This window comes from Staurois parvus, unplaced genomic scaffold (assembly GCF_062004578.1).
Source record: "Staurois parvus isolate SC_StPar_1 unplaced genomic scaffold, SC_StPar_1.0 ptg000424l, whole genome shotgun sequence".
NCBI classification, from domain to species: domain Eukaryota; kingdom Metazoa; phylum Chordata; class Amphibia; order Anura; family Ranidae; genus Staurois; species Staurois parvus.
In genome coordinates, this window is record NW_028318220.1 from 1,915,560 (window position 1) to 1,928,581 (window position 13,022).

The 13,022-nt window shown below is 45.2% G+C and overlaps 1 protein-coding gene across 1 annotated transcript in view; it reads left to right on the forward strand.

Annotated features, from left to right (window-relative positions):
- The first annotated feature begins 6,997 nt into the window (after window positions 1-6,997).
- Window positions 6,998-13,022, forward strand: part of NEURL1B (neuralized E3 ubiquitin protein ligase 1B) — a 99,686-nt gene continuing 93,661 nt past the window's right edge. Inside the window, exon 1 of the mRNA XM_089687394.1 lies at window positions 6,998-7,270. Coding sequence (XP_089543520.1) covers window positions 7,240-7,270 — 31 coding nt within the window. The 5' untranslated portion in view covers window positions 6,998-7,239. The remainder of the gene's footprint in view (window positions 7,271-13,022) is intronic.

A 13,022-nucleotide genomic window follows, 5' to 3' on the forward strand; every position in this document is an offset into this window, starting at 1 on the left:
TAACCAACAGGTTATGGGCCCAGCTCCAGACACTGAAAAAAAGGAAAACTACAAGCAAGTAAGTGCTGCATTTACAATCCTACCAATTCACTGAAAGATGGCAAGTGCTTCAGATATGAAGTTTACAATAGCAAAGCTCAACAACACCAACTACCAGCTGTGGAAGTTTAAGCTTGAAATGCTGTTATCCAAAGATGACTTGTGGCAGGTACTAGATACACACAGACCCAATGACAACCCGGAAGAATGGGACAGAAAAAACAGGCAAGCAAAAGCAGTCATAAGCCTGTTAGTGGAGGACAATCAGCTCATTCATATAAGGAAAGAAAGCACAGCTAAAGGTATGTGGACTGCACTACAAAGACTGCATGAACGTGCAAACCTAAACAGTAAACTATATCTGCTACGCAAACTGTACAAGATGAGGCTGGAAAAAGGGCAGGAAATGGGTGAACATGTAAATGCTATGCTAGAAATTGTGGACCAGCTGGGTGCAATAGGTGAAGAAATAAAAGGCAACCATGTTGTGGCGCTACTTCTGTGCAGCCTTCCAGAATCATACAGTGCCCTTATAAACGCTCTGGAAACTAGACCGGAAACTGAACTGACGCTAGAATATGTTAAGGGAAAATTAATTGATGAATACAGCAGAAGAAATGAAAATTTGCATAGTGAAGAGAACGAGAGACCAGAGGCAGCTCTGAAGGTGCATGAAGGCATAAGACAAAGCAAAAAAACCAGGGTATGTTTTCGCTGCAAAAAGGCCGGTCACCTGAAAAAGAACTGTTCAATCTGGAAAGCTGAGCAGCGAAAGCGGGAGCTAACCACAAGAGAAAGTGTCAGGAATCTAGGAATGACCAGAAAGGTGTGGACTGGCACAGGGAAATGCAGGTCTCAGGTACAATATAATACAGGTTATTAGCCACCCAGATATATATCTATATAAACGCACAGTGAGCAAACCAACCTTCCACTAATCTTTAGGAGGTGCAGGAACACAGGCGTAGTCAGGGCTGGAGAGGTGGAACGGTCAGGCCGGCCGTAGGGTTCTGTAATGACCGTTTGGTGGTACCTCTAGCGGTCCTCAGGGCAGGATTCCCCAGGGCGCAGAGTCTAAGCCCCAGTCTGCCTTTTCACCAGAGCCCCTGATGGTGGGGATGGACTTGGCGTACCCCTGCTAGTGGTAGAGGGATCCGCCAGAGGTATGTGCAGGTACGGCTGGATCCGTGCAGGATGGATGGATGGCAGAGTAGTTAGCGTGGTCAGACAAGCCGGGTCGGTAACGGTGGAGGCAGATCAGTACAGAGCAGCAGGCAAAGAGTAAACGGGTCACAAGCCAAGGTACAGCAACAGGAGGTCAAACAGCATAGGAGTAGGCAGAAGAATAGTCAGGGATGAGCCAGTAGTCAGAACAGGAGACGGTCAACAGAGATCAGGATCAAGCCGGGTCAGCAACGAAGCAGGAACACAGGATACAGGTACAGGTACAGGTACAGGTACAGGTACAGAGGCTCATGGGAAACCATACACCAAGGCCCAGAGCACAGACCTGGTCATGCCTTATATACACCTTTCTGTAATCAGCCCCAGGTTTGGCTGATTGTGAGCTTCTGGCTGCTAAGAGCACCCGCTGGTCAGCTCTGGTACTGCAGCCCACACGGCAGGTGAGTTCCACCACCAGTGCTGAGAGCACCCGCTGGTCAGCTCCGGTACTGCAGCCCACACGGCAGGCGAGTCCCACCACCAGTGCCGAGAGCACCCGCTGGTCAGCTCTGGTACTGCAGCCCACACGGCAGGGGAGTCCCACCACCAGTGCTGAGTCCATTCCTGACAGAAAGAGCTAAAGCAGTCATGAAAGAAAATGAAAGTACATCATGGAGTGGTACTTTTAAAGTGACTCAGATTAGTACCTCACACGGATGGTACATTGATTCAGGGGCAACAAGTCACATGACAAGCGACGAGACATTCTTCACAGAAATTGATTTTAGTGTAAAAGATAAAGTCTTCCTAGCAAATGGGAAAAGTATTACAGCAGAAGGTAAAGGTCAGGGATTTCTGAACTGCAAAACGCCATCAGGGGGCAAGCAGAGCATCCTTGTAAAGAATGTTCTATATGTTCCAAGCCTCCTATCAGTTAAAACCCTTGCAAGCAATGGACTCACTGTCCAGTTCAGAGGTAATGAATGCACAATTCAAAATGGAAAGCAAATTTTAGCAAGAGGAAGATTAAATGAACATCTGTACAAAATCATCACTGAAAGTGAGAAGGCTAATGCAGCAACTCATAACCCACATGACAAGTGCATCCACCTGTGGCATAGAAGACTGGGGCATCGAAACCCAGAAGCTATAAAGGACTTTGCAAAGAGAGGTCTATCAGAAGACATGAAAATATTGCCTTGCCACACACTCAGCAAGTGCACGTGTTGCATCAAAGCAAAGGCCACCCGAACCTCTCTTCCACAGACCAGTCAGAGTAAAACCATTAAACCCATGGAACTGATACACAGTGATGTGTGCGGACCAATGAAAACCATCACACCTGGCGGGAACAGATATTTACTGACTTTCATCGACGATTATTCCAGGTACACAATAACGTATCTAATGAAGCACAAAAGTGAGACATTAGAAAAATTTCAAGAGTTTGTAGCTATGACAAGCAACAAGTTTCAAAGGAAACCTGGAATAATACGCACTGACAATGGAGGGGAATATATGAATAAAGAGATGGAATCATACCTAAAGAAACAAGGTATTATACACCAAACAACCGTACCATACACATGCAAGTCAACAATTCTTGATCGTAGGTCTTCTGAGAGCTCTTTTCTACAAGGCATGGTTCACATCAGACAGTGCTTCTTGAAAAAGGTAAACCCAAAACAGGTGTGTGTTTTTTAAGGGCAGGACAGCTGTCAGCAACACATCCAATATCATCACACTGACTGGAGTCAAGGTTGGCTCACTCCTGGCTCCAATTAGCTCTGGGAGAAGTCATTAAGCTAGGGCCTCACATACTTTTTCCTCCCTGCACTGTGAATGTTTACATGTTATGTGCAATTAAACCATGGCAAGATCTAATGTTTGTGTAGTATTATGTTCAGCAGACTATGTTCTTCTATTGTTGTGACTTAGATGACGTTCAGAGCACATTTCATGCCCAATTCATGCAAAACTCCACATAATCCCAAGGGGTTCACATACTTTTTCTTGCAACTGTACATTAAAAAAGGGTAGGAATATAGTATAGCTAAAGGCATTTTTTTTTCTTATTTTGGACAGAGTCAGGGGCGGACTGACCATTTGGAAACTCGGGCACTGCCCGAGGGCCCGGGGTCAGTAGGGAGCCCCATGAGATGCCCTGGTACCTTTTTCATATGCTTTTTTGAGTTTGGGCAAGGACATAGGGGCCCCATGATCCCCTATTGCCCGGGGGCCCCATGAGTTGTCAGTCTGCCCCTGGACAAAGTGGAGAAGGATCAAAACCCCTGTCACTTTTTTTTTTGCTGTCTATGCCCCAGTTAAGGAGATTCACCCACTCTATTTTGATGTTGACCATTACTACTGAAAGTGAAAGTACAATTGGGTTGTCCCCAGGGCTGGCGCTACCACTAGGTGAACCAGACAGCTGCCCAGGGCACACTGCCACCTAGGGCGCAGCCACAGCTGCTGGGAGGGAGGAGGTGGGGAAACATCCGGCAAAAGTGACAAGCTAGCAGGAGAATGATGTGACAAGCCAACCGGCTACAGTGGCATGGATTGATGAAAGAGTTGTTTGTTTCAGAAATGACAGTTGGTGGGAGAGGGATGTGACAAGCTGGCTGGCTGCAGTAGCAAGGCTGGATGACAGGTCTGTTTGTGACAGAAGTGGCAGCTGGGGGGAGAAGGATGCAAGGAGCTGGCCGGCCGGCCACATTGGCAGGGATGGATGACAGGGCTGTTATTGACAGGAGCAAGAGTGATGTTGGCTGTGAGAGCAGGAGTACTACTGGCAGGGGTGTAGAGGAACACTGAAACAGTGCTGCAGGAGCGCAGATGATGCAGCAGCGATGTTGGCTGTAGGAACGAGCTAGCACTAGGACACTTGGCAGTAGAGAGGAAATCGTGCTAGCTGGTGGATGGAAAGGAGATGGTATGTATGTGTGTGGGGGGACATTAGAAGCTGAGATAATGAGCAGACAGAAAGATGTCTGAGTGTCGGCTATGCTAGCTGAGGCAGCATTGAGAAGTGAAATTGGCGCCACTGGGTTTAAACGTGACAGGTGGGTGGGGCTAAAGAGGTTGACAGATATGGGCGTGGGCTAAGTCCCTGTTTGGAGGATATGGCAAGGATAATAGGGATATATGAAAGGGGTATGTGACCTGATGGGAGAGAGATTGAACTGTATTGCAAGAGAAATATTTTTGGGGGGAGGGGGTACAAATAGCTGATTATGCCTAGGGCGCAAAATAGTCTAGCACTGGCCCTGGTTGTCCCCAAAACAGAAATAGTGGAGATATCTTCTGATGCGGACACCAGTTCTGATGTCACCCTGGGATTCCTTCACTTTGGAGGGATTTGCTCCTCTTCCCTTCTTGATTTGGTTATGAGACAGGACGTGAAGGGAAATTTCCCCAATGGGACACAGATGGCAAAAATAAACCTTACGGGGGTTATAGCCCTCCCATACACTATCCGAAATTTAAAAAGAAAAGTTTTACATTTACAGTAGTTCTGCTTTAAGGGTTTACATTATGTTAAATAAAAGAGACAACAGCAGAAGGTTTGCCTTCAGGTTTGATCAGAGACGGATTAGGAGTATCATGGGTCTGGTGCTAAAGATTTTGGTGGGCCTTTTTATGCAAATAAATAAAATGAAAATGCAACAATGTTTTGTTAAAACTAATGAAATATTAAAACAAATTAAATTAAATAGAGAGGGGAATGGAGAGAAAGAAAGAGATGGGGGGGAGGGAGGGTTATGAGATAGATGATAGGTGTGATGGTGAATGATGGAGTGTGATGGGGCAGCACAGTGGCTAAATGGATAGCACTTCTGCTTAGCAGCACTAGGGTTGCTGGTTTGAATCCCAACCATGGCACCACTTGCCTGGAGTTTGCATGTTCTCCTTGCAACTGCATTGGTTTCCTCTGGCTACTCTGGTTTCCTCCTACACTCCAAAGACATGCTGGTAGGTTAATTGGCTCCTGTCTAAATTAGTCCTGTTATGTGTATGTATGAATTAGAGTTAGGGACCTAAGGTTGTACTCCCATTGAGCGTTAGGGACTGATGTGAATGTACAATATATGTGCGTAAAGCGGAACTATATAAGCACCTGTAATACATAAAATTCTGTGCTGGCACATGACCACCTTGACCAAGCTGTATTGCTCTGATCCATCTCAGCATCCCAAAGGAGAAGAAGGACCGTGGATTTCAAATCCCCAGACCTCTGCGTGGGCAGTGAAAGCTAATCATCCATGGAGTTAAGTGCAGCAGGGACCAGAGGGAGAGGGTGTGATGTTTAGTTCATTTTCATTTTTTGTGAAAAGGTGAATGCACACTTGGAGGCCCCTAGATGACCTAAATTTTGCCTGATTTCTGCTGATTCATCTGAAATTCAAGCTGTGGGTGGTCCTGCAAGCAATGCCTGGCTCGACAAAAAATTACTTACCAGGCTGGAAAATAATGGACCTTTCCTATGCAGTCTCTGGTTGGCATTATCAGCGGCTACGGCTTCCTTAATACAATGGAGATTAAGCAATGTAGATGGGGGAATTTAATGGCTTTGTCTCTGGTAGGTTGAGCGGCTGAAATTCAAATGGTCCAAGGCCAGCTTTACATTAGGCACAGTAGGCATGTGTCTATAGTCACCAGAGGCAGCTTTCCTCTCTGTAATATTTTTCTACCATCATTAGGACACCTCATAGTAGGGCTGTGGATAAGGGGGTACTACCAGTCCTCCTGTGAGGGACCCTGGCCAGCAGGGGGACTCAAGCAGCTGGGTGAATCATATGTGGGCAGGGAGGGTGATCGGCAAGGTGTGTGTGGGGGGCAATACCTGGAACAGATCCCCTGTATGGCTCTTTCTGCAGCAGCTGAAAGCTGGCTTCTTCTCCTCTCCCTCCCACTGGCCTTCAGCTGCTGCAGAAAGAGCCATGCATGGGATCGGTTCCAGTGATTCCCCCCAACACACACACCCCCGTCACCCTCCCTGTGCACCATAGGCAGTGCTGTGGGCTTCTCACACTCCTTCCCTGGACACTGGGGGTATGTTCTGGCAACTATGTCATATTTACCAGCCCCTTTCTTTTCTAAATGAACACAATGAGGGATCGGCACCGATCACTCACTGTATTCATTAATAACTTGAAGCACAGTAAACTTTTGTTTTTTGGGGGTTTTTTTTGGGGGGGGGGGTTCAAGTTGGCTGTACGGGGCACTGTGGTTTCTAACACCAGCCCTGTCTCATAGCAATGTATTTATTATGATCACAATATTATAGGACCAGGAACAGAGGTGGACTGACAAATCATGGGGCCCCTGGGCAATAGGGGATCATAGGGCCCCTGTGTCCTTGCCCAAAGTCAAAAAAGTCTATGAAAAAGGTACCAGGGGCATCTCATGGGGCCCCCTAATAACCCGGGGCCCTCGGGCAGTGCCTGAGTTTCCAAATGGTCAGTCCGCCCCTGACCAGGAATACATGAAATGTTCTGTATAAAAGAAGTGACCAGAGATCCCCTGAGCAGATGATCTGACATTCATATCTGATTTGTTGTGGTAGTGAAGAATGTGACATACAATAAAGGGTTGGTGGATCAGTGTGTGTACAGAGACATCCTCTTCTAATAAGAAGGTCTTAGGTATACTGTACACATTACAGTGAGGCAGGGAAGGGCCCGGCTGGGACTGTGTCACGTATTGGTCGCCCGATCTCTACCCCCCGCCGAGCCCCATTAATTCAGGATGAGAGGGACAGAGGCTGCGGGGGGCGTGTCTTGGCTGTCAGTGCGGCCACGCCCCCTTGGTGATGGAGCGGCTGTGGCTGGAGATGTAGTCACTCGGCTCCGGCTGTAGCTGTGTACGGAGACGGCCGGCGGAGGAGTCTATAGAGCGGGGGGGACCGGCACCCACACCCGGATCTCTGTGCAGCGTACACATTACCGGAAGAGAGGGATTAAATGGACCTTCAGTGGCCCGGACTGGGCTCAGTGATCTCTTGCCGCTGCTACAAGCGCTGCGCCTACCGCGATGGGGAACACGGTACACAAAACCCTGCCAGGTGAGCCAGCCATCGGCATCCTGGGATCTGTCTTCGGTGATCTACACACAGGAGGGGGACCCATGACATGTCCTTCCAGCCTGTCTGTCATATGTATTGGCTCCTCTGACTAGGTGGATCATTGCCTGTGAATGGGATCATTGATCGGATCAGAGGGATCTCCTCCACCCAATAGGATAGAGCCGAGTTTGGATGTGTATTTTTAAAAAGAGAAATGATCACTTATGCTGTTCTGATGTCTAATAGATCTACATGGAGGAGGGCAGGGATTGCTCTGATCTGTAATACAATGTATGGAGGTGACCTGCCTGGCCTGTATAGAACAGTCATGTATGGGGGTGAACAGTGATCACTGATCTCCTGCCTGGCACTGTATATAGAATATATGGAGGTGGCTAGTGATCACCGATCTCCTGCCTGGCACTGTATAGCAATGTATGGAGGTGGGTAGTTCCTGTCTGGCTCTGTATATACTATGTAGCAAATGTATGGTGGTGACTTGTGATCACCGATCTTCTGTCTGGCTCTGTATAGCAATGTATGGAGGAGGGTAGTGACCCTCGATCTCCTGTCTCGCTCTGTATATATTATGTAGCAATGTATGGAGATGCAGTGATCACCGATCTCCTCTCTGTCTCTGTTTACTATGTAACAATGTATGGAGGTGACTAGTGATCACCGATCTCCTTCCTGGCTCTGTATATAGAATGTAGCAATGTATGGGGGTGCAGCGATCACTGATCTTCTGTCTGGCTCTGTATAGCAATGTATGGAGGAGGGTAGTGATCACCGATCTCCTGTCTGGCTCTGTGTATACCATGTAACAATGTATGGAGGAGGGTAGTGATATCCTGTCTGGCTCTGTATAGCAATGTATGGAGGAGGGTAGTGATCCTCGATTTCCTGTCTGGCTCTGTATATACAATGTAGCAATATATGGATGTGATCACCGATCTCCTTCCTGTTTCTGTATATAGAATGTAGCAATGGGGGTGCAGCGATCTCCAGTCTGTCTGTAGAATCGAGCAGCAGCGATGTGTGGAGGTGACAGAATGTAATGTGTGTGGGCGGGGCCGCTGTGGAGCTATAGGTGAGGTCTGTGTTGAGGCTTTTGAATCTCAACGGCCGTGTGGCTCAGCAGTGCTGTGCTGGTTACCAAGTAGCTGTCACATTTCCAGGACACAGTAGGGATGTCCAGAGTCCAGGCAGGTGCCTCTTTAGATGTGAGAGTGGTGGGTGATGGCAGAATGGCTCCATTGATGGTGCTCTCTCTCCAGTCCCTGGTGTAGGAGGGAGGACACAGGGACTTGTATGAAGTCCTGCAATCCGTGTCTACACAAGGCAGCCTTGTATTTCCCTTCTCAAGTCTGTTTTCTGCTGTTGGTTGGGACTGATGTGGCTGTAAGGTCACCCACAATCGGCAATCCCCCTAGACACAGGGACATAACCTCTACCAGATCATTCCTATTGTGGGGGGATTGTGCGGAATCTGATTCATGCGTGGAAGAATTTCTCCGCTTTAAAGTGCTTTCAGTTGTTGGTGGTGTGGACTGAACTTTAGTGGTCAGCTGGGAGGATTCATTTCCATTGATCCTGACCTTATTTCCTGATCTACATTGAAGCATCTAGCCTGTGGGTCAGCAGCTGAATGTTCCTTCTGAAATAAAGTAGAAATTCAACAAGAAGTTTGGGACCCACTTAGAATGCTGGTATTTGGTGTGCAGAACTGGGGACCCAAGCACAACACATGTTGACAGGTGCTCTTTAAGTTAACCCTATGATGACTAGTGTAAGACCAGTGCTCTTTAAGTGTCCCCTATGATAAATAGTGTACAATATGTGCTCTTTAAGTGTCCCTTATGATAAATAGTGTATAATAGGTGATATTTGTGTCCCCTATGATAGTGTACAATAGGTGATCTGTAAGTGTCTCCTATGATAAATAGTGTACAATAGGTGATCATTGTGTTCCTTATGAAAAATAGTGTACAATAGGTGATCTTTGTGTCCCCTATGAAAAATAGTGTACAATAGGTGATCTTTAAGTTAACCTGATGCTGAATAGTGTAAGAACGTGCTCTTTAATTTATGCCCATGATGATTAGTGCAAGACAGGTGCTCTTTAAGTTTAAGCGACCTGAGAAAGGAGCGCACATGTGCGCCATTTTGAAATCCTGTTTGTGCAGTGACGCCATCTGTCTGAGCCTCCCTGCACCTCTCTGCTACCCCTCGAGACCACCTGAGTGACAGGTACACACCAGGAGCACCGTATAGGACTGCCAGTATACCGGACCCCTCTGTAACCATGACATACCTTTTAACCTCCTACTCTTGTGAGTGCATTTTAACCATTAAACATACCTGCTTTTTAAACCATCTACAGTCAGAGTGGCACCGCTGTCTCTCTTCACTCTTTAAGTTTCCCCTATGATGAGTAGTGTAAGACAGGTGCTCTTTAAGTTTCCCCTATGATGAGTAGTGTAAGACAGGTGCTCTTTAAGTTTCCCCTATGATGAGTAGTGTAAGACAGGTGCTCTTTAAGTTTCCCCTATGATGAGTAGTGTAAGACAGATGCTCTTTAAGTTTCCCCTATGATGAGTAGTGTAAGACAGGTGCTCTTTAAGTTTCCCCTATGATGAGTAGTGTAAGACAGATGCTCTTTAAGTTAACTCTATGATGAATAGAGTAAGGCTCCATTCACACCTATGCAGTTTGCGTTTTGTCCATTTTGCAGTGCTTTTCACAGTTCATTTAGCGTTTTTCTTATGTGTTTTATGCGTTTTTGATATGTTTTTACCACATTTTGCATTTTGTTCAACATTTTTTTTTTTAAAGTGGAATTTGTTTTTTTTGCTGGGCAGAATAAAAATACAAAACACTGCAAAAACGCACTACCATGCATTTTAGGAGATTCTCCATTCAACTCTAATGTAGAAAACATGCTTTTAAAAAAGTCCCTGACCCTTTCCAAAAATTCAGCAGCCCATACATGTGAACATGTTCCATAGGAAACCATATTAAATGGACTGTAGTGCATTTCTGCAAAAAAGCCTTAAAAAACGTATTGGTGTGAACAGAGCCTTAGACAGGTGCTCTTTAAGTTAAAACTATGATGAGTAGTGTAAGACAGGTGCAGTTTAAGTTTACCCTATGATGAGTAGTGTAAGACAGGTGCTCTTTAAGTTAATCCTGTGATGAGCAGTGTAAGGCTTGGCCATACATCATACAATTTTCCTGTACAAGTTTCCTTTAGATTTGCCAAAACCATATAATATGAGGTGTATGCAATCACAGGCCCTTGTGCTACATAGCTGAAGATAAATCTAAAGTAAATTGAACAGGAAATTTGTATAATGTATGGGCAGCTTAAGACAGGTGCTCTTTAAGTTAACCCTAGGATAGTTAGTTTTGGACGGGTGCTGTTTAAGGTAACCTGAGGATATTTAGTTTAGGACCGGTGCTCTTTAAGTTAACCCTGTGATGACTATGTAGGACAGGTTGGCTGATCTGGAGAAAGCACCATATCAGATCTACATCCTAGCAACTCTGATCTTTGCTAAATGGCTGAGGGGAGTGATATTGATACTAGTCTTCAGTGTTTGGATTTAAGAGACTTTGGTTTCACAGAGAGATGTTCCCATCCAGTACTGCATCTCTGAGTAATAGTATAGTAAAGCTGGTAAACGTTCCCATATCCAGAGGTTACCATTATCCTGCCAGACTGATACACATGATTGTCCCCTGTTGATATTTGAGAGGATATCCCCCGGAACTTTTAGTCCTCATGCACACTGGCCGTTTTTACAGCGGCTGTTTTTGGCTTTTGGCATTTTTTTCTACAGCCGGTAAACTCCCCAGCATGTCATCCTATGTGTCCATGCACACATAGACTGTAATCAGCGTTTTTTGGCTAGAAAAAAACCTAGGGCTAGTGGGTTGCTAGAGGAGTTTTTTAGCTGTAAAAATGCTCTAACGCTGAAAAACTCGGCAAATCGTCAGTTTGGACTTTTTTACCCTCCCCCCCCCCCCCCAAAACAAAATACATTTATTTGTAAAAAAAATGCAGAAAAATGCTAAACAAAACGCAGCTAAACGCTAATACGAAATGCTAAAAATGGTAAAAAACTCACGTTTTTAATATGACTTTACACAGCTAACGTTACCAGCGTTATTAGAACACGCAGTGTGCATGGAGCCTTAACGTCATTGGTGCTTTCTAGCGGCCAAGAAATCCATTTCATTCTCTACCCAATCCCATTTCTATGAATATTCATTCCCAGTCTATAGGTAACAATCTCCCTTAGCTGCAGTATTCATTGGATGTATTGAAGTCATGCCATGAACCATGTAGCACTTGGCCCCCTGGCTCTGCTTTCTCCATATACCGTGATATGACTCCACACTCAGTAGCCTGTGCTGGAACTTCCACTCCGGCTCATTTTGGTCACCTTTTGTTCTTTTTATTCCATCTTCTGCTTTGACTATGTTATTATCTCCTAACTGCACAGCTAGGCTGCTGGTTATACTGTGGTAAATGCTTTCCTGATCGTGGTTGTGATACCGCGGTGGGTTTCCCCTTGAAATAAAGAAGGCTATAATTCATAGATGCGAATGTGTAACCAGGGATTAGAAAGATTAGCAGTTTCACATAACCAGATCATGGTAGGTTGCCATTAACCCTTTCTTCACCTGATGTCTGGGATGACGCTATTGTGTGCTATCATTTAGGACATGTGTTTTAATGTGTTTTCTTGATGTGCTTGAGCTGTTTTTCAGGGAGATCAGAGTGGCTCAACGCTACAAAACTATTGATGATGGACTGAAAATAGGATGCCGTGTATTGCAGTTACAAGATAATACGGCAATTTAGAAGAATGATAAATAGTTGTATTTATTAGTCACAAATAATAGTGGAATTATTAATGTTATTTTGTAGGACTATCTTTAGTTCTGATTTACTTTTGTTTTGGTTTTTTTTGTTTTTTTGTTTTTTTTTGTATGTGAAGGTGGTAGACTTCTGCAGGAACTAGCTATTATTCCTTAACAAGGATTAGCTATGTGCCCGTATAACTTGAGAGGGGACAGATGCCACAGAGACACGGCTGCCGTTGTCCCACACTTGCTGCACACATGCTACAAAGGAACAAAAAACAGCTGAGATGCCAAGATTGAATCGGAGAAGGGACATCCAAGAATTGAGCCTGTTGTGGGCGAAATTAGACCCTCACTAATGACTTGTCCGTTTAACCCTCTCCTTTACCAATTTAAACCTCAACCGCACCATGGGCCCATGAAGATTGCTTTATTTATGGCACTGCTTCTTAGTTTCATACCACTTAGTTCCATTGATCAACAGTATGGATGATCATGTTTTAGATGCACATGAACTTTTGTACACAGTAAAAAAAAATAAAAAAGTATATTTTAATCTTTTCCTTGCTTAGATATAAATGCCTGTAAGCATAACGGTTACTTTATCTGTAAAGTATCTGTTGATATGTTGCTTGTTAAAACGTCAAGATTGCATACAGACCAGAACTAACCGGCAATTTATATAAAGTGTGTGTTTTTCCATGTGGGCTGTTTATGTTGGTAGAGTCAAGCTGCACATGTATTTTTGTTACAAAAATGTGTATTTCTGCATGAAAGAATCAGACATTTTCTTTGAAAAGCCCAAAGCAGACGGACAATGAGGGCCCCTGGCAGATGGTTTGTGTGTAGGGAAATTGTGAGCTTGTCAGCTGGCCTTCCA